The sequence below is a fragment of the Eucyclogobius newberryi genome, unplaced genomic scaffold (assembly GCF_026437365.1).
Source record: "Eucyclogobius newberryi isolate DKJ021-1_F unplaced genomic scaffold, fEucNew1.0.hap1 SCAF_19, whole genome shotgun sequence".
In the NCBI taxonomy this organism is placed as follows: Eukaryota; Metazoa; Chordata; class Actinopteri; order Gobiiformes; family Gobiidae; genus Eucyclogobius; species Eucyclogobius newberryi.
Window position 1 is genome coordinate 25,132,898 of NW_027315823.1, and position 21,838 is coordinate 25,154,735.

The 21,838-nt window shown below is 38.7% G+C and overlaps 1 protein-coding gene across 2 annotated transcripts in view; it reads right to left on the reverse strand.

Annotated features, from left to right (window-relative positions):
• ca16b (carbonic anhydrase XVI b) overlaps positions 1-21,838 on the reverse strand; it is a 158,675-nt gene that overhangs the window by 20,350 nt on the left and 116,487 nt on the right. For both annotated transcript variants that reach the window (XM_072452422.1, XM_072452421.1), the window contains exons 5-11: positions 20,388-20,483; positions 18,371-18,437; positions 12,923-13,080; positions 10,753-10,945; positions 4,180-4,364; positions 708-816; positions 44-93 (exon numbers count right to left, since the gene is read on the reverse strand). In XM_072452422.1, coding sequence (XP_072308523.1) covers positions 44-93; positions 708-816; positions 4,180-4,364; positions 10,753-10,945; positions 12,923-13,080; positions 18,371-18,437; positions 20,388-20,483 — 858 coding nt within the window. The remainder of the gene's footprint in view (positions 1-43; positions 94-707; positions 817-4,179; positions 4,365-10,752; positions 10,946-12,922; positions 13,081-18,370; positions 18,438-20,387; positions 20,484-21,838) is intronic.

Below are 21,838 nucleotides of genomic sequence, written 5' to 3' on the forward strand. Positions count from 1 at the left end.
ACACCAACAAAACCTTTGAACTTTCCTCTTCTGGCCAACTCACCATTCCAGTCTTGACTATACGAGAACCTTCAAAGATTCTTGTTGTGTTGGCTGTAAAACAGATTGCTTAATGTTATTCAAGGACAACATGTACAGCAATGAAGTCAAGTGGAGTGAAACAGTTCCACAGAGATGGCATAAGAAATGAAGATAATTAATGCCAAAGTAAGATATGGAAACAGATTGCATTTAGATTGCATTTCTGGCCTAGACCTTTTCAATATGATTGAAATAACATTAAACATACTGTCAAGCCACGCAGAAACTATATTTAGATGAGCTGCTAATTAACTACAGCACAAAAGTACAGAATACAATAGCACTAAAGTAACATTGTATAACACATTTTGCCATGAAAACGATTGACACTAAAGCTGCAGTTTTTTGTTTATATACTCACTTACAAAAAATAGTAAGCCTCAAACAGAGGTGACCTTGACTCTTTCTTGAGCAAATCTGATTGAATATTCAGTGATTTAACAGCTGTGGAAAATTAAAATTTCAAGAAGACTTTAAAAAAATCCATATCTTGGCTTGTTGTAGCATGAATAATAAGATGAAAAACTGACACGACATGTCGGGCTGTATATGGTTTGTGATACAAATTTGTGGATAAAGTGGCTCCCCTAGAAATAGCGCATTGAAGGCAAGTACAGTTTGTTTACCTCTGAAGAGCAGCGTCTGGCTGAAGTCACTGCGCAGGTCGTGCTGACACACTGCCTGAACTCTGAACAGGTAAAGCACGTCAGGGGAAACATTGGTGATGATCGTTTGCTAGGAAAAATAAATAAATCACAAAAATAGATCAGTAAGCGAATAATTTTTAGTACCCAGGTCAATTTTTCACCACTTTCGCTAGAGTAGAGAGATTTAAAAACGATATCCAGCATTAAGTGTATGCCAGATCAATAGACAAAACATTACAAACATAAGCAGAGGACTTGGTTATTGTGTGTTACGCTTGCACATGGTTTTGAACAAATACACAATGACAGCCTTCCATTATTTCTCCCTCGTTCACCCCAAATTCATTAACATTTAAATATTTAAAATGGTAAAATAGAGCAGTTGAATCGATCGACAGTTAACGGCGCATTTCTCAGGAGGGAAATAGCCGTTTAAAAAAAAAAAATTCTGTTCTGAGAGAATGAAATTACTTTGCAGTCATTCAAACCTTCATACAAAGGCATATAACAGCTTTATGACCAGCTTCACAAAGAAAGAAAGTGTCAATTCCCGTCACTTCCCGAGTTTTTGCTATTCTTACTATGTCATGTAAAGAAAGGCCGTTGAATTGATGTAGTTTGTGTGCATTGGGTTAAAAGTCGGGAGTAGAATTGATAAATCACATTACACATGGATGCAGTTTCTCCAACACACCAGTAGGAGGCAGTAGCAGCATCCCATGGTTCATGTCCCCACCTATGATGATGGGACTCAATAAAACGCCTGAACGAGTCATATGACCTGCCACTGGGAGCATGATATGCAGTGAAGGGAGGCTGTTCTACCCTAGTGTGACTTTTTTTTATCTAAAGAAGCGGTCAAGCACAGAGCCAGGACAAGTTAGGGTCAGCGGGCTTTCGGCTGGCGCACAGATGGGGCCCTAGATTCCCACAAGTAGAAGAAAATATATATATAGAGAAGAGTGTGTGTCCGAAGCAGATGATGGTGGTGTAAGCTTCCTAGAGGGGAGGATATATTTCTGAGACGATCGATGTTGGATTCAGTGTGTAAGAGCGGACAGGCAGTATCCACTGATCGCGAGTGTCAGAAAGTGCAGAGATCTGAGGGACTAACATCCAGCTCTGGCTTCCAGCAGCGAAAAGACAGTGAGTGTTCAAAAGGATTCGTCAGGCAACAAAGGTTTTTTTAATAATTAAGGAGTTTTCAGCTGATATCAGAATAGAAATATGCTTTTGTGTCAAGCTGTATAACCCCACAATATGCAGACTTTGATGGAAAAATGACTACAAAATTCACTGAACTAATTTAATGCATTTGTTTTCTAGTATTAAAGTAACATTGAAAAAAATAAAACCTCAACAGGGCATCAAAAATGTTTGCTAATGGTGTTAATAGCTTGATCTTCAAAGAAGTGCTTTACACTCTAACATTTTAAAAGCAATGTTATAGAAAAAATACTTGCACCAATACGACAAAAAAATGAGGGTTAAAGCATACTGTGATGAAGTCTGAATACATGAAAGACAGAAAGTATGGCTAAGAATATTTTAAATACAGTATATTCAGTTGTTGCTAATATTGTGAATGTTGTTTTTTTAAAAACATACTAAATATCGGGTATGTCATTTAACAATAAAAATGAACAAATGTGTGTTGCAATGTTTCAAACATAAGTATAAAGTGATATTTCTGCATTTCTGGGAATAGTTATACAGTCAACCTCAACTAATACATTTGAAAATTATATCTTAGCACATTTCTGTTGGATTTCCACAATACACAATCTTCTGATTATTGTCATCACAATACTCAATCAATATTGCTCATTGTATACACTTTCTAATGCTGAATTTAGAGCCAAGAGATGAAGTCGAAATGTGCTAAGGCGAAAAAAGAAAAATGAGATGTGAAGTTACATGGGGAAACGAGTGTAAATGGTTGGATAGCTAAGGTGGGCGCAGCAGGTGTTTTGGCCAATGCTTAAAAGGTTTGGCCAGCGTTGACACGTTATATTAGAGAGCACAGCGTGTGGCGTGTCTATTTCAGGGCGGACAAGTGCACGAGCCCTTGTACTGCGGCTGCATGCAGAGTCCATCACCAGCTGTCACTGCTCCTGCTGCCCTCTGATCCTGCCAACCACATCACAACTGTTTCAAGTCTGGCCAGTCAACTCCACATAATCCTCCTGAAACCTTTCTCTCCGCCATTCTTTCTAGACGTAGTCTTTTTTTTTCATTTTGGTCGTACTACAGTGGAAATATTGTACTCGTCAGTCGTTGTGTCCTTGTCCAGTTGTGGAGCGTCTTTGAGTAGAGGTGGGAGGTATAGAAAAGTAGCCGTAATATTACACTTACAAGTTTCTCACAGTGAACATTCTGTCCATATGAGATCTGTTATGCTTATCATGAAATGCCCCCATGGATAATGATTGCCTCAGCGGTTACATACAATACAATACATATTTGATATGTAATTTACAAAATCAATTACATAATTACACTTTTTACATAAAAATCTCTCCTATTTATCTTAAATTTTCATTCATCCTTCATTCATTTTTTACCGCTTGTTCCTGTTAGGGGTCGCGGGTGATTGGAGCCTATCCCAGCGACTTTGGGCCTTAGGCGGGGTACAACCTGGACAGGGGCCAGCTCAACACAGGGTTTTTTAGAGTTACCAATTGATCTAACACATGCATGTCTTTGGATGGTGGGAGGAAGCCAGAGAACCCGGAGAGAACCCACGGTTACGCAGGGAGAACATGCAGACTCCACCCAGAGAGATCATGTGACATTTTGTCTGGCCCGGGAATCGAACCCACTATCTCCTTCTTAGGAGGCGAAAGCGCTAACCTAACCTAAATACAAATGTTCACACTCAGTGAGGACAAAAATGAAAAAGACCGGATTGGATTTGTAAATCTGGATTTGAATCTTGTGGATCAAATCCTGTTTGACATACAAATATTTGGAAAAAAACCTAATCCATCTGGAATAATCCTGGTGGATTATTTAGTACTGGCCCGTGATCAGTAATAGAGATAATCCCATTTTAAAATAAAAAAAAAGAATATTCAGTTTTGTTTAAATATCCCCCATAAAACCTATACATATACATCAAATGTATTACTAATATGTCTTGAGTTTAAATGGAATGGACTGGAATTATTTTGAAATATTTCTACGATACCACATGCCTCCCTAAAGCATGGTGAACATGTGTATTGTGAATTTAATATCACCATAAAAAATAAATTAAAGCCAGACAACAAGAGCAGACTAGAGTCCCTCTCCCTCTCCCTCTCCCTCTCCCTCTCCCTCTCCCTCTCCCTCTCCCTCTCCCTCTCCCTCTCCCTCTCCCTCTCCCCTAAGTTTTGGAGATGAGTTGCTCAGAGACACTGATTCAGTTACGGGTCAAATGCAGCTCCTTGTTAGCCATTGCTGCACTCACCATGCTCTGATCACCGGTCTCAGTGAAAGTCTTCTCATCGGCGATGTCGCGCTTCACCCAGCTGTAGGAGACCATGTAACTGGTGATGGGCGCATGGTAGATGGTCAGAGGGCGCTCCCAGCTCACCACCAGCGCGGTCCGGTTCAGTGGCTGGATCTTCATGTTCACTGGAGCACTGCTACACACTGGAATACAACAGAAATACAACAATCAGGCATAACATCAAAGCATAACACCTTGTGAATAATGCAGTCTCCTTATCATGGCTTTTATTAGTGGGTGGGTTACATCTAGGGGCCGGCGATACTGACAAAGATGACCAACTCAATAGTTTTTGGAGTATCCCGAGAATTATATTATGTCAATCAAAAATAAATATATTCAAACATGTCTGAGAACCTATTAGTTGAGGTTTAATTATCAGTCAAATAAACTATATACTCAATATTCATATTTTTCATACCTTAAAAACAACATTCATACAGCTATATACCATTCGATATATTGCCCACCTCTAGTTACATCAAGCAGCAAGTTCTGGTCTTCAAAGTTAAAACAGGGAAAAAGGACCAACATAAGGATTTCGACTGGAGTTTAAAACCGTTTTAGTTGATTTAGTTCTATTTTTTTCCCTTTTTTCTGTACTGTACACATTTAAATCTGGATACAACAAAAAGTAGCTAAACATCACAGTAATATTATTCTGTGTTATAATACATAGAAATGTGTCATATAAGTAAACTACAAAAGAGAAAGTACAGGTTATCTAATATAGTACACACACACACACACACACACACACACACACACACACACACACACACACACACACACACACACACACACACACACACACACACACACACACACACACACACACACACACACACACACACACACACACACACACACACACACACACACACACACACACACACCTTTTTAAACAATCCTATCATTACTGCGAGCTGCTGACTCAACTTTAAAGCCCCTTCAGCAGAGGAGCCCTGGAGGTGGCGCAGATACAGTAACTCAATAACAGAAACACTCCAGGAGGCTTTGGCCCGGGTCACTCCCAATCTCTGCTATCTGTCAGCGATCTGCGCCCCTGTCTGCAAACTGGGATTTACAACAGCAGGAACGACAGTGCCCTTGGTGGAGAAAATATGTTTTAAAGTAGTCAAATCAGGGGAAAAAAATGTATCTTATGCTTCTGCAATATGTGAAGAAAAGTTGATTAGGTTTAATTTGACAAAAACAACAAACATGCAAATATACTTAAATTAATCTGCTCTTCGGAATGGAGCTGTCAAAATACTAACATTTCAAAGCCTATTTCGTAGTTTGTTCATTCATTCATTTATTCATTCATTTTCTACCGCTTGTTCCTGTTTGGGACTGGAGCCTATCCCAGTGACTTTGGGCCTTAGGCAGGAAATATTGTACACCCTGGACAGGGGCCAGCTTGTAGCTATTTTGCAGTACAAATAAAAAATATTGCACTCAAATGATAAAAAAAAAAAAAAAATCTGAATGTCACTGGCGACATAAGATAAAAGTAATAAAAGTTCTTTAATAGTGGTCCTATAGGCTACCAGTTCTGAAATGCTCCAGTTCAATTCGAAAATTATCAAAATCTGTCCATTATATGCGTTCAAAATCGGTATAGACACTTACCATCTAGATTTCAATATAGTTTTAGTATTGATTACCATCCGGGCATTGATTGTTTTTCTTAATTAAAAACAGAACAAAACACTATGTAAACAATGGCACCTGTAGGGGGCAGTATTGTCTGGGGCATCGACACACATTAGAGTCTGTCAGTCTTACTGAGGGAGTCATCTGGACATGGTTGCCAGCACACCAGGGCAACAGCAATCAGAATATGTGTCGACTGATTATGCACATTCAGGGTTAGTGCCAAATTGAAATTGTCACCACAATTTTCACCATTTGCACAGAGAAGATATGGTGTGAATGATGTGACGTGATATGTGCAAAAGAGCCATCACTCAGAGGAGCACAGGGGACTCAAAAACAATCGCAAAAGAAATCTGTGGGTGTTGATGAGGTGTGAAAGGTGTCAAATGCATTATAACACACCAAACGACAGGAATCAACAAGATGCAATGAGTAACGGCTGAAGATATCATCATGTGTCTTTACGGATAAACCGGCCAACAGCCTCGGCAACACCAAAATCCACATCTGGCATGGCACCCAGTGTAGGCAGTACGGCTCTAATAAACAGTCTCATCTCCATTCAGATTTATGTGAATGCATCTAGTGGCCATTTAACAGCATTTCAATAAAAAAGTAATGTATATAATTCCCCTCACAAGAAAAAAAAAAGGATTTGCAAATGTTGTTTAATTTCACTCACTATTCAATGTATACAACAGACTATACGAAGCTTGATGGAAAGGTTAAGACAAAAATACTGGGGGATTTTAGATTAACTTGCAGCATTTAGAGAAATGTTTTAGCTCAATGGAAACATAGCGAATCACTTAGTTTGTCTTACTTATTGCATTTTTAGATGAGCTGCTTCAATGGATTCGATATTCCGCTAATATAATAGTACCAAAAATGAAGAAAAACAGGTCTCGATCTAAAAAGGTTAATAAATAAATAAACAAATGAATAAATAAATAAATAAACTAATTAAATAGTACATTTGCAAAAACAAAAACAAGATATTTTTTCCAAGTTACTGGTAGTAAAGTTTTTCATAAAAACACACAAACACTGTTTTATGCACGCCTGTGTCTGCGTGTCTTCACCTCAGCAGTCATCAGCCGCACACAAATCTTTTGCCTGGCAGGTTTTACCACACCGAGATGAACTAAACCCACTGTTGTCAACAAACACATTCACTCCTGAATTTTTGTGCTGGAAATGTCACAAATGCTAACACAGCTCAACAGTTAATATTTCATGTCTTTCCTTTTCTGGCTGTTTTGATGATACTTATTACCGTGGATATAGCCGTGTGCAGCCATCCTGATTCCCCTAATTGCATGTGTATTTCCTTCACTTGTGTCATCCCCTCCCAGACGCAATAGACAGAAAAACAGAGGGAATCGTTTGTTAGATAAATAAGACGTCCTTGTGGCTGAGTTGTAATGCAAAACTCTCTTTATGGCGATGACTGCGCGGTTGATCAGCTGTCATTTGGCTCCGAGATGTTCCCTGGAAACATGGAAAGTGATCTCCTCAAGCAAAACATCCTCAAAGTGTGGAGAAGGTCCCACTAACGGTACAGGGCTCTATACCAAACATGTACAAGGATCAGATTGCAATAAAAGTAACTACACACTTTGTAAAATATTTGAATGTATTACTCTACATGGTATTCGGTCTCTATAAATGTGTATTCATTAAATCCTGTTGCTTACATATGCCATTTAGCAATATAGTAGTAGTCTATAGCCACGTTTCGACTGGTCCCTCAGACCGATTCACATGGAGCGTCGAGGCTGCAGCTTTTTCTGCATTCATTTCACTTCTGTGTCTCTAAGCTTCTTTATAAAAAAAAAAAAAAGGATATTTTTTCAATGGGTATGCTAGCTTTGTTTTGCCAAGTCTCGGCTCAACATAAAAGGTTATTATTACTGAACCATGGCGGTTTATCACAAGATCAAGTCAGTGTTTGGTGAGGAATGATTATTTTGTATTTATAACTGCTTTTTGCCAGAGTCTGCATTCTCTCTTATCCCTTATCCTATCATCTGCAACTATAAGCATTCCAGGAGGCGAAAGCGAGCTACCAGGCCATGGGAGCTAGCACCACACAGACCCCTTAAACCAGGCATGTCCAAACTACGGCCCGGGGGCTAAATGCGGGCCTCAGACTATTTTTTGTTGGCCCTCCGGCTTCCCGCTGTTGGTCCAAAAAGTAGTATTTTTATAGTAATAATTCGACATTGTCAGGTTGTTTGTGGCCCTCTGCTCAAAAAAGTTTGGACACCCCTGCCTTAAACAGACTGGTACGGTTCACTTACGGCAGTGAAGACACTTTCCTAACCGTCCCAATCCGCTCCAAAGTGAACCAATGGAAACGTGCCTTATGTGCCTATGATAAAGGAATTTACAAATTACAAGTGGCAAAAAAGAGAAATGATATTGGACCTTACAAGGAAAAAGTTTTGATGAAAGCAGAAGAAACATTGACAGCCGTGCGAGCTATAAAAACAGATTTATAAATACCAAAAGTCCATAAAAAAAGATTCTGAAATGTTTTTAAAGAGCAAAAACTTGTTGTTCCTTGATGTGGTTGAACAGTGTTTCTCAGACTATTGACATCAACATTAATTAAAGTAAGTATTCATTTTTCAATATATCTTACTTGAGTCTTTTCCAGAGAAACTTAACTTTAATTGCATCCAAACACTTTTAAATGCTAATGTGATGAATACAAAGCAAGGACAGGGATAAATATGCATCACGATCTTTCCTTTTAACAAAGGTTGGAGACTTTAAGAGACGCATCTTGTTCTCCCACATTTTAAACAGCAGCTGTCATTTACCACCGTCACCTTGGACAACAAGCCCCTCCCCTCAAACCGTTAGCATCTAACAGTGTGGAAAATGAGAAGATAAAATATATTCGGATTTGGGATTTCAAGACTATTTTGCTATTCATTGTGGTGATGTATGTGTCAGAAGTATAATTGAAAAAACTAATATAAATTTAAATGTAATCTATACCACACAATACTACTCAAAAGATATGCACATGTGTTTTTAAGCCACACTAACAGAGCAAATGTATTTTTTATAGTTTATGTTAAAACTCATAATTTCCAATATGCATAGTTTAGTAATCAGTGTGAATGAAAGTAAATATTTCACATTTTAACAAAAGTTTTTTTTAGAGTGAATACTTTCTGCCACTCATCCAAGTCGCTTCTTCAGTTCTCTTCAGTTCTTTGGAAGTCATTTTCTTGTAGACATTGTTGCCTTTAATCTTTGTTAAAAAAAGAACCAACAACAAGCGCATGAGGGAGAAGAAAAATACATACTTGGGGTTCAAATTTTTCCCAGCTGCTTTCTGACATATCGCCACAAAAGCAATTTCACAACTTAATTTGTATGGGTCTATTTTAGCCGCGCCACATATTAATGATGATTGCTGATCAGGCTAGTTCGAGTACTTCCAAATTCATCACAAGCATTCCCAATCAATTTTGCGCGCCAGACACCGACAGCACGACTTTAAGAAGCAGCAGCCTTTCTCATTAGTCTCCATATTTCCTATACTGTTGGCTTGAAAAATGAGCCCCGAAATGAACACAGCAAACCAGCCAGCCAAACAAACGTGTGCTTATCAAGGTCCCGTGTGGAGTTTAGCTTTAATATTACATTGATCAAGTTGCAACAGTGTGCGGCAAACAGACTGTTTTTTTTTTTTGCCCTCTTGGTTTAGCCCGCTTATCCATCACAACAATACAAGATGAGACTTCCAGAAACGCCATCAAAGTTCTCATTATTCAGTCCCGTTTTGGCATTCGTTTATGTCCAGACCAAGAACCAACAGTGCAGAAAACCCCCCAAAAAATGTAACTTGCAGATGAAAGCTAATAGGGAGCCAATTAGGATGTCTACAGTAGACTGTGAATTTAAAACTGGGCAGAAGATAATCAGACTTTTTGCCAGTGTCACAGCATGAAATTTTGTGGATTAGATCATAATTTCTTTCGATATACCCCAAAGACTACAAGCTTGAAGTCCCAGCATAAAAAAGAGACTTGTTTTATGCCAGATCAAAACAGTTCCGCAGTGTGCACAGTTGGTTATTCAAACAAATACTACTTAAATATAAGTAGAAAAAGTTCAGTAAATCAAAAAGGCCTGTAATTCACCTGTGGTCTACAAGTGATACAAATCTATCAACTAACGTTCCTGCCGTTGAATAGTGATTTTAAGATTATTTGTTTAATTGATAATCTTGATTACTTAGGCCACAATATCATTGTAAGAAATAAAATATACGAGTGAGCATTTGAGAAGCCAATCAAGTAATTTCCATTCACTCTATATCCTAATAACCTACACAACAATCTGTCTTCTTATATATACACAAGCTAATCTATAGAATAACTCTGCTAGTTATCTGGTTCTTTATTCCACACACAAGTGTGTTTTCTTTCATAACGTTGGAGACATACAGAGAAATTGCGAGCAGACAGTTTGAATTAAAGTCAACTTAGGATTTAACCATTTCTTGTTCAAGGTGCCAATGAATAACCATAAAACATGATCATGATCGCACGATAATTGTAACACTAAAATGTTATATCATGACATCTAAACCCATCACAAATTAAAAACAACCTTTTTTGTAGTTTTTTTCATCAAAAGTAGAAATGGCAGTGTCAGTAATTCAAACCTCACTGAAAAGCAAGAGCAGATTTTGGTGTTTTTTTGACACTCCAGTCACAACATGTTTCCACATTACTGTGTCGCTGGTTCACTGTGGCAAGGCAGTCATTGGAAAAGATTATTGTCAAACTCAACGGGACTGACTGCTACAATCAATATAAAAACACAGTTATCCTTTGGTCTCACCTTTAGAGGCTTCAGTACTTTGTGGGTTTCCTGCAGTCTCAGTCAGGTCCTTCTGCCAGGCGTCTTTCACTGCTGACTTAAAAACCTTTCTGCCATCCAGATCCTGCTGCGGTCGGAAGTTGTTTCTTAGATATTCCACCGACTTCACATGGTCCTGCTGCTCCGTGGTAAATATGGAATAAAAGGACTCCAGCTAGAAGAGAAACAAAAACAGCAATTGTAAGACAAAAATGAATGATTTAGTCGGTGTGAAGATGCGGTTTTGGCCACTGCATGACTGGCATTCAAAGATAACTCAGAATATTCTCACTACAGGCAGCGATGGCTACTGGCGTCATCATCCTGGCTACCTACTGGGTTGTAACTTCTCAATGGGGCAAATTTGTGGCCATTGATTGCTGTGAATGATCCCTCGCCGTGCACCGTAATGACTACACATTACCAATACTGCAGAATCAATGTGTGCTGTGCGTGGCTCTGGGAGAAATGAATTACAGGTTCATAAAGAACTATCTGAGAGACTCACCAACACAGCGGCCCTGGTCAATATTCTGTCGCAGCACAAAGTCATTTCAAAACAAAAGGCTCGTCCAGCCGCAAGCTGATAGATATTCTACCAAGCCCTGCACATTTCTGCGGCACTAGAGGCTCTGCAGCTGGAGAACTGGATGTGTATAAAGGGATGCAGTGTAAGGGATCAGCAAAAAAGCACAGGGCATGATTTGGCATACATTATCTGCCCGAATCACAAAACACTGGGAGTCTGGGGTAAGCCAACAGACAGCACAGTGGAATAAGGCCAAAAAGCGATATAGTGTGCGAGATATTACAATTAAAGTTGTACTTCCTGACTTTTCTGTTGGAAGGGTACGCCATCGGCTTTGTCCGGAACGCTCCACAAAATGGCATAAAACTCATCTAACAAAGAATGTATCTGTTAAAATAATTTTCTTAACTGTATGTGTACCTAAATACCGGTATTGATAGCTTATGTATTACCATTGTTATTGATTTATGTTGTACCTATTGCCGAAACAAGTTCCTAGTTTGTGAAATGTGTTAACTGACTGGCAATAAACCATATTCGGATTTAATGCCATACTATGAAACATTCAAAGTAAAGCCATATCATCCTCATGGAGTCGAGCGGTATCATTACCATTCCATTACCTACCACCAGAAAAGCTACATAGAGCACCTTTAAGCCATAAATGCCTTTGAAACTGGACTTTTGAATGTAATTTTCAACAATAGATCAATTTCTTTTAAAACCTGATGATTATTTCGACTATTTAGATTACAAACTCATACTAAAATGGTGACAATAGCTTTAATTTAATGTCCTTGGCTTTTTCAAGCATTCTGTTGACCCGTTTTGAGGGGACTTTCAGCAATCTAATTAAAAAGGAGCTAGTTTCTGAGGAAGATGCTTCGTTAAACTCTGGCAATTAAATCTTTATAATTTACAATAGGACAAGAGTGGATATATTTATTTTAATTAGTTTTACTCACCATTGAAATATGTTATCATAGAGTTGTGTTCAACGACAGGATTAATTTACATATGTTCAGTAATAATGCAAATTAATGAACATTTAAATTAATATTAATACAACCATCCAACTTTTTCAGCCATTTAGTATGTACGCGCTAAGGGGCATTGTTACAGGCCCGTAGTTTTGATATCCACATAGCCAGTGGCTCTACGCTTCTCCCCTGTCGCTGTGTAATCATCCACTACATTGGTGCTTGTGAAGTCATATGCAGAGGAGCTGGACTGCAATATAGGGAGAAAAAAACAGAGATATGCCGTATATATAAGGGGAAAATGCTCATATTGTTGGCAAGAAGTGCACAAACAGCAGACAAGTGGAATCTCAACGTGTGTGGAGGCTTTTAGTCGGTTTGACAGACTGCGACATATAAAAAAGATAATAGTCAAACAGCTTTATGCTTTAATACACAACAGCAAGACAATCCCAAAAACTTTCTAAATTTACAGTATTGTTTAAATGCATTGGCAAGAATAATTAAATAAATAGCTATATAATTATATACATTTTTTCCAATAGAAATACATTTTGCCTGCTTGCTTTATCATGTATTGAACAAAAAGTTGATATATTAAATTATAATGACAGGCAGAGGTATAGAAATATAGTGAATGCACCTGCGAATGGGAAAGATAGACCGGCTTGGAGAAGATGATCCACTCCACCACTTTGCTGCACGGAGGAGTGGTCAGAGATCCGGTGTATCGGTAATAACTGTCCACTGATGACGGCAGCAGGTCCCTCAGGACGAAAGACCTCAGGTTGGTCTCTTTTTCTGCAAAGATAAAAGAAGACAGAAGAAAAAACAATGTTAAAGCTGGACAGTGTAACAAGCTCAAAAAACAATGTAGATCATCATCAGAATCATATCAAGTGTTGGAAGAAGTATTACATTTTGTTAATTAAGTGAAAGTACAATTACAGGAGAAACACATTTCCAGAGTAAAAGTCCAGGCGGCACATACAAAATAAAAATAACTGTTGAATAAAAAAATTACTTTGAGCGGTGATGTAGGGATTTTGATAAAGACTGATACTGGTTTTGGGTCAATAGAGGAAAATTTATCTAATTTTAAATTTTTGCTCAAGGCCTGGACTCAAAACGTGTATAGGCTGAAATTCCCCTATGATGATGCTAAAGAAATATCCACTCAAACCACATACAAAAATAATTCCTACTTTTCAGTCCAGTTAAAATATGCAGTGCAGTAGAAAATAAAAACGATCCACTTATTTCACCACAGATTGTATCTGTACTTTCTTATTGATAAATAAATTATTTAATTTTACTAAAGACATTACCACAACGCACAACATAGTTACAAATAAAATGGGATTTCTGCATCTTTATCAAACAGCTGTAATTATTTCTGTTTCTAAGAAATATTGTTCATGTTGTTACTGTTTGCCAAATCAAAACGGCATGTGGTACATTATAGTTGTTATGGTGCCATGCTTTATTTATATCACATCACAGCAGTTCCCAGGTGCTAGACAACACACAAAAACAGTGTGCTTGGTTTAGGAGACTATAGTAGCGACGCTACATACATCTATGTGTATTATACATTTGCATATAACGGCTGTACTCGCATGTCTTATTCGCACTCCTCACTGTTTTTATTCTGAACGTGTACGCTAAGCTATGTTTCTACCAACAACAAGGTCATTCAATTTAAACAGTCCCAGTGGCATTTCACAACCTTGCCTGCACCATCTAGAGGAATGCTGGTGGCAACATTTAAAAGGCTTCAGCAGTTGTTATCACCGTGCCTAGATCAGTGTTCCCAGATGGGCTGCGCAGAGGGGAGTGAAGGGAGTGGGGAGAGGGAGAGAGCAAGATGGGGAAGAGGGGAAGAGGCAGATAAAATGGCCAGCTCAGACAGACAGACAGCTGATCTCTTGTTGGGTGGCATCCCGCACCGCTTCATGTAACAACTGTGGCGCAGGCTGCCGGGATTTCGACGGATCTCAATGATTACCACATTGGTTCAGGGCAAAGCCGTGTAAACCAAACAGGACACAGGGATCACACTCTGCATACACTCCACGGGCACTTCAAGTCAGTGTTCACTCGCTATGATTGTGGATGGGAAATGTAGATGAAGCCTGGAGTGATGTCACAGCCAAAAGCAGCTGATGGGAGGAGAATCCAAAAAGTGCATTCAAGTAGGATTACTGCAACTTCATATTAGCAATACAAAAAAGTAACCCAAAAGGCAATTGTTTGGATTTAACAGCTGAATCATGCTTCGAAATTGTGGAGCAATTTAAGGTTGCACTATGATACTTTTCTGGAGGGTGGTACGTCATCTGCTTGTTTCCATGGAGATGTTATAACTTTACCTGTTGTAATGGCTGTGTAAATGTATCAAATTCGAATCAAGGGGTCCCCAATCCTTTGTGGGTAAAAGTATGAGTTCAGACTTTGAAGGAAGACTTTTTTTGGTCAAAAGTCTGTATCGTTTTTGTTCAGGAACTTAATACTGAAAGCCTCTTTGAATTGGCCTTTAAAAGAGACAAAATAAAATACAATCTAAAATAATAAATACATTGATTTATTATATTTTTGAGGTGTCTATATTGTCTAAAAAAAGTTCATTCTTGAGTCAAGTCATCTCTCCACAGAGCTGACCTGTAACTTGATTTGGTAGTGGCACCAGCTTGCCTCCTATGGAGATACGAAAGTTTAACGCCAAACTATGGCCTACATTCAAGGCAAAGATAAGATAACAGACACTATTTGTACCACAAAGCTCTCCTCCACCAGAAAAGTTACTTAATACACATTTCAATTTCGGAGTAACCATCTAAATTCCACCCACAACCGCACTTCAAATAGAGCTGCTAAACTGGACAGTAGAGTTATCAAACATATTGAAAATCAGATACTAATCAATAGTGAAACTTGTATCAAAACTAGATACTCATCTGAAAAAAAATATAACAATCACATCAACAGGACAAAATGTGACCTTTCCAGAATACTGCGTGTGTCTTCTTTAATCATTGTGGTATCACAACCAGCATAGAGTATAAAGTTTGACATTTCACTATCGTGACAACAATACTGGACATGGAGGACTTAAGGAGAAGGTTATGGGGGAGAAGGGTCTGGAGGTGTAAGGAACGGTGTGATTGGTAGTATTGTAGAAAAAGGTTGTCGTTTTTAAAATCAAGACATTTCGACTTCCATCTGAACGCCATTTTCAGTCTGAGTGTGATTGGTCTGACAGGTCTAACGCTCCAAACTCCTAAAGCCAGATGTTTGAAATGTGCTGTAATCAGGGCAAATTCACATGATGTCACATGCAGCGTGAGATTGTACTGGCCAATCACTCTGGTTTAAGCCAAAATAACCTGTAGAGAATGTTATTAAAACATTATGCACACAATTTAGTAGATGTTTTGTCAATTAGTCCAACTAAAGCACCAGGAACCAAACTTTAAAAATGATATTACTTAACATTTGACTAAAAATAATACTTGGCCCTTATCTAAAATGCACAGGAGTAGGATGTGGTTTGTGTTTGATGGCAGCACTACTGAGACACTGGGCCTCAAATTGAGTATTCACAGGCTTTCTTCTCCTCCGGGTCCGCAGACAAGCGTACGTGCCCTATCGCTCACAGGCCAGAGAGATGCTGATGGATGCATGACGGTGGGATAACGAGCTTGAGGAAAACCAAACCATTCTAACGAGGGAGGAGGCGAGCAGCGTTTAGCAGCCAACAGGAAGAACGCCACCCTACCGTGAAAAAAAAAGAAAAAAGAGAGAGACCACTTCTGCCACACGCACGCGCAGATGAGAGATTGTGCGGTGCAAGTGCAAACATCTGTGGAGGGACGCGCCGCACGGGTAAAAATACAAACTCAGCCAGAGACAGATTGGGCTTCATAAAGGGCTATAGTCTAAGCAATACTCTTCATCACATTCATATTTAGGCTTTGCTGTTCTTTTGGCAGCTGTGAAATTAAAATCACTTGGAAAATGGCCTCCCAGCTCATAATCAGTGAATCGTATTAATCCGAGCAACTCACCATCACATAGTGTACTTCCAATTATCTCAATATCATGTTAAAGGTTGCCTGTGAACCTTGGTGTTAAGGACAGACGCATTAATAGAGGAAGTGCAGTAGTTTCAGCAGTTAAGTTTTTGTTGGAGACCGGTTTGTTTAGCTAATGATATTGGTCCAAAAAAGCATTAAGGCACTTAGCAGAGCTTCCCTCATTATTAACTGTGGAAAAATATTTTCACATTAGGGAATTTAAAAATGCTAGGGCATTTTGTTTGCTCTTGTTTTTTTTTATTCTGCCATTATGGTGACATCCGAATCAGTATCAAGCCTTTTCCCTAGTATCTAAATCGAGCTTTACATTTTCACATACACTACATACACTAATATACATAGATCCAAAGCTAAAACAAAATATCAAAACATCAAAATAGCTTTGTGATGTTAGCTGGGTAGAGGTGGGATTTGTATCCACATTTAAATAATATTGCGAATGGTGTTTTGAAGATATGCAACATTGTATTATCCAGTACATCGTTTATAGTAAAAACTGCTGCAAAAAGAGCCGATTGAACATAAAAATAAACACAATCCGAAGCCCTGTTGTAGGCCGTTATAGGGTTGTAGAGTAAGTATAGGGGGATTTTTCTGCACTTTTGAGAGTCATTTTACAGATATTTCACATTTACATCACAGATACATCACATGCTTTAACACATGTTGGACTGCAATTGTAATGTCTGAATATTGTTATTGAAATACAAATGAATAAATATTATTTTTTGTCAATGTCAACCACCCCATCAAAAACTGTTTGAACAAAAGAGAATGGTTCAGATACAAATCAAAGTACACAAACCTTTTTTTCATCTTCTTAAAATGAGTGGGTAAGTCCAGTTAATCAGCTAATCCAGCAAATCAATAATTGTTATTCAAACCGCAGTTCCTGTTAATCATCATCAGTGATTCACGCACAAAATCACATGTTAGCAGCCCCCAGGAGAGGCACCGCGACCAACCTTGATATTATTTAATCAGATTCAGATATGCTCCTTCAGTTTGCAATGTTAAAAGTGCCAACAGCAGGTAGTCAAGCAAGGCGTTCATATCCATGTAAACAAACCAGCAAGTCCCTAGATACAGTGAAGAATTACACACTTAAGGCCAAAACAGATGCTTATGGCCATATAAGCAGTAACGCATAACAATTTGTGATAAAGTATGAGCGTAGCATAGAGTGCATCTTAAACATAAAGATCATAATGAACATAAAATGTGCACAGTGAATGTTTACATGCACAGCAAAATAAACCTTCTGTGCTCTCTAATTGATACTCCAATGTAATTAATAGTTGTGTCTTTGAGCGGCGCTCCTTGGAGGTCTATGAACGCAGAAGAGGAGGCGGTATCTTCCTGAATTTGCCTCCTTTTGAAGTTAACTGCAGCTCATAGCATTCATTTAGATTCTAATTTGTGATATTTATCATAATCCCGCCACCTTAGAGTGAATGTAAAACATCTTTGTCAGGAATCTGTCAGAATTGGGATTTCAAATGATCGTTTCAAGTTTCAAAGTTTAGCAAAAGATGAAAGCTACATAAATACAAATTATAGGTGCTTTAATTAAAGTATTTGGACAGATCAGGCCGCAACAGTAAAAGGCAGTTATAATTATTCATGTTTTTAAACAAGTTAGCCAACAATCAGTGCAAGATGTGATTAATCAAAAATATTCATATATGAAACGGCAAAAAATATTGACATTACAGCAAGAGCATTAGAACATTGACCTTGAACGTTTTGGATGGAATCAAGTGGTTTAAATTTGTGCTCATACATGAAAAACTAATACAATATATTTTTTTTGTGGATTGGTTTATTAATATTACCCATAAACACATTTTATATATATAATAATAATAATAATAATAATAATAATAATAATAATAATAATAATATAATTTTCTCACACTGAACAAAGACTTTTGTTTCAAAAAGGTCTTATTACTTGTACTATTATTGCAATCATGCTGGTTTGTGTGTCTCACCGTGATGGACGACTCCCTTCAGCCCCTGGATGATCGGCTCCACAGCTGGATTGTCTTTCTGCCCCAGCTGCAAAAAGAAAAATGTCCAGAGAAAAACGGATTACACAGAGATTACAGGGCCGAACGCCATAATCTGACATAATAATCGAAGTGGGTCAATATCAACAAATCAGTGAGTGTCAACACAACTCGAGCAGACAGCCTGGGAATTCACACGTAAAGATGCTTTGTTTGTGCATTTGTTTGAGATATAATTTGCGTTCAGGTCATCAAATGGCTGTTGATCAGAATTTTTCTTACAAAGAGATCCCACAATAGCAGCAGATATTGTTTATTCATTATATTTTTTGGTCATCGGCTGCTGTGGATTCTAAAACAATCGGTAGAAAACCCCATAGTGGTCGGTCTTTAATTGTAATATATTTTCAATTAGGTCTACTTTAAGGGAAAGGGGGATTAAGTACAGATTACAATGCACCTTTAAAGTTATAAAACAGGTGACATCTTTAAAACTGTCCCTTAATCTGAATATTTGTACCATGTATTTTGCTTTACTTTAATTGTTTTGAATTTTCTCACCTCTTACTTTTATTAATCTTATTATGAATTGCTCGTTATTGTATTGTAATGTGTGAGTTACTGTGCCCAAGTACATTCCCTTTTGGATCAATAAAGTTTGTCTAAGTTACATCTGGAGTGCCTAAAACAATGAAAGTTTCTTATAGAACATAAAATAATTGGACGCCCCCCCAAAGATTCAGTTTTGGTATAATAAAGCGGAATAATCTGCAAAACTTCAAAATTATACGCCTAAAGCTAAATTGTCTCCAGGGAACACCGGTGGATACCTTTTAAGTCTCTTTATGACTCCCTCTACAACACACCATTACTGTTTAGCTCCATATTTTACATTATTCCCAATGTCCTACTTAATAGACAAGGCTGGACAAAACAGTGCTGGGACATGGGGACCTATTCTCCCTTGCCGAACATTAATTCAGGTCAGTCAAAGGAGAATAATTGTGTGGGAATGAATGCTGAATGTGGATAATATGCGCACCTTAGAGGCCATTAATAGGCCTTTGGGGAGCATCCAAAGAAGTCCATCCATTGATTAGAACTGGTAAATCTCAGCACGTGTGTGTGCTGGCTTTAGAGCGTCCCACAGTAAACTGCAGCTCAGCGGATTGTGTACCATGGTGCTAATTGCAGTAAGCAATAGGGCTGTCAGGATCCAGCGGAGGCATTTAGGTGCTGCTTACGTGCGCGGTCCATCACTGTCTAAGAGCAGACCTACATTGGAAACACCTGTGTCCCCATTCCAGCCTCGCTCTGCTGGAGAGCTGACCCTGGCCCGCGTACCATTAAGTCCAGTAGAGGCTGCTATTGATCACATGGGATTAATCTCACACTTACTTGAAACAGAAAATTACGGGGACATCCTGGGCTCTCTACTCGCCACGGTTCATTCCGTCTTGGAGTGGTTTAACTCAAATTGGGAATGTTGATGTCAAACTTGGGAAAGGGCTTTTGCAGCGTTTTAGACATGCATATCCAGATTACAAAAGAGCAGTGACAATATGTATAATTTACAAAGCTTGAGAGCTAGAAATCCTTATCCGTCTTATTCCAATTTGGGGTCATGGGTGGCCGGAGCCTATCCAATCAACTACAGGCTATGGGCAGCTGGTCACAAGTCTGATTTATTCACTAGAGTCACCAAGTCACCTAAGCCTGAATGCCATTGGGCGGCGGAAGGATGAGAGGAACTGACAAATCTACAGAGTATGTAGATTTCAATAAAATGTTTTTTTTGACGACTGCAGTCTAAAAAATAAATCAATAATTGAAAACTGCATCAATTTTAATGTATTGTACATTTGTCTTCATCTCTTTGTATGGTTTCCTTCCATAAAGATGTATAATCCCCTCACATTAAAAGCATTGCAGTACAAAGGGGAAAAGACAGGCAATGTTCCTTAGTGTCCCATGGCTCTGTTAAACCTCTCAGCTTTACCTCAAAGAAAATGGCCATGGCGGCAATGATGCGTCGCTCCTTGATGGCTGCGCTGAGGCTGTCGAAATCGTCCGAATTGTAAAGGTAGATCTGCATCTGTGAGAGGAAAAAAAAGGCAGAATGTAAATAAACAGCTAAGCTCAAGGAACGGACAAGGAGAGGCCCAAGTCGTGTTATCAATCACCCGGACACAGTGCTAAGGAGCTGATGAAAAGCTCTTTGGAGGGGCATAAAAGAGGCTGTATTTACCACCGCCATAAATCTCCTATAATCTGTGTCATTCCTTTTTGTGCTCTGCCACTCCAAGGATGCTGGAGAAATACAGCCGGGTGTCCTCAAAACGCGCAGCCCGTCAGGAGCACAGCACACCGCTTCTCAGTGATCAGATCAGAGAGAATAATACCCTTCTAATCATTACCTAAAATCCTCCACCACAGATCCACGCTGTGGCTGTGTAAGTACAATGCAGCACGCAGAAAATAAATTAGTCCTGTCACGCATAGGATATATTTGAAACATGTATTCCTCTCCTTTCAAAGCAGATATTATGGTGTCTCTGATTAGGATCAGCAAATGATTCTAAAGCTAGCAATTGGGGCCGTCTATCATCCCACAGGCGCAAACCTCTCTAAATAAAAATCCCTTCATGTCTCTAAACAGAGTTAATTGCCAATAAAAAAAGGTCCTACATGTTGATTTAATTAAAGCTTTCATTTCTTTTTTCAAAAGAAAATTATGATGACAAGCGCTCACTGAAATGGCAGTGCAAAACAAATGCAGAAAGTCACAGTAGACATACCTGTAAAATACCAGTCCAAACCATGGACTCAATCCAAATGACTAAATACATTGAATTCTTCTTCCTGTGTGTCACTTCTAAACAGCAGTGCCTGGTCTATTCTTCAACACCAGACAAGGCACCGCACGGCAAAAGCACATGCATTGAGTTCAGTTTACAGTTGTGCGCTGAAGAGAAAGCTGCGATCAAACCTCATACATCGTCCTTGTTGAAGACTTTGGTTTTGTCCTGCTCCAGTCCAGGTTTAGTTCCAGGATTAGCCTCGCTTTAGTCCCAATTTTGATGCAGTTTGCAAAAGTGTGAACGCAGCCTCAACGTTTTTTTGAGTAGTTTTAACTTGTTCCGATTTTACTTGTACACACATTACTGCACAGAGTATAAGTCGCACCCAGGCCAAAACTATGTAAAAAAGTGCGACTTAGAATCCGGAAAATACAGTACTTTGTTTTATTCCAGCTGTATTTTGCTTTATAACATTGTTATTTCTGTAATTAATCACATGGTGATATATTTTAGTTATATTGACATGCTCTGTTACTTTCACATCTTTCTGCGTCTCATTTGTCCCGTTGTCGATCTCACACAGGAGTTTGTTTAGATCTTGAGCCTCACGTGTCACTCCCAGGGTCAGTTCATGGTTTTGTTCCGCTCG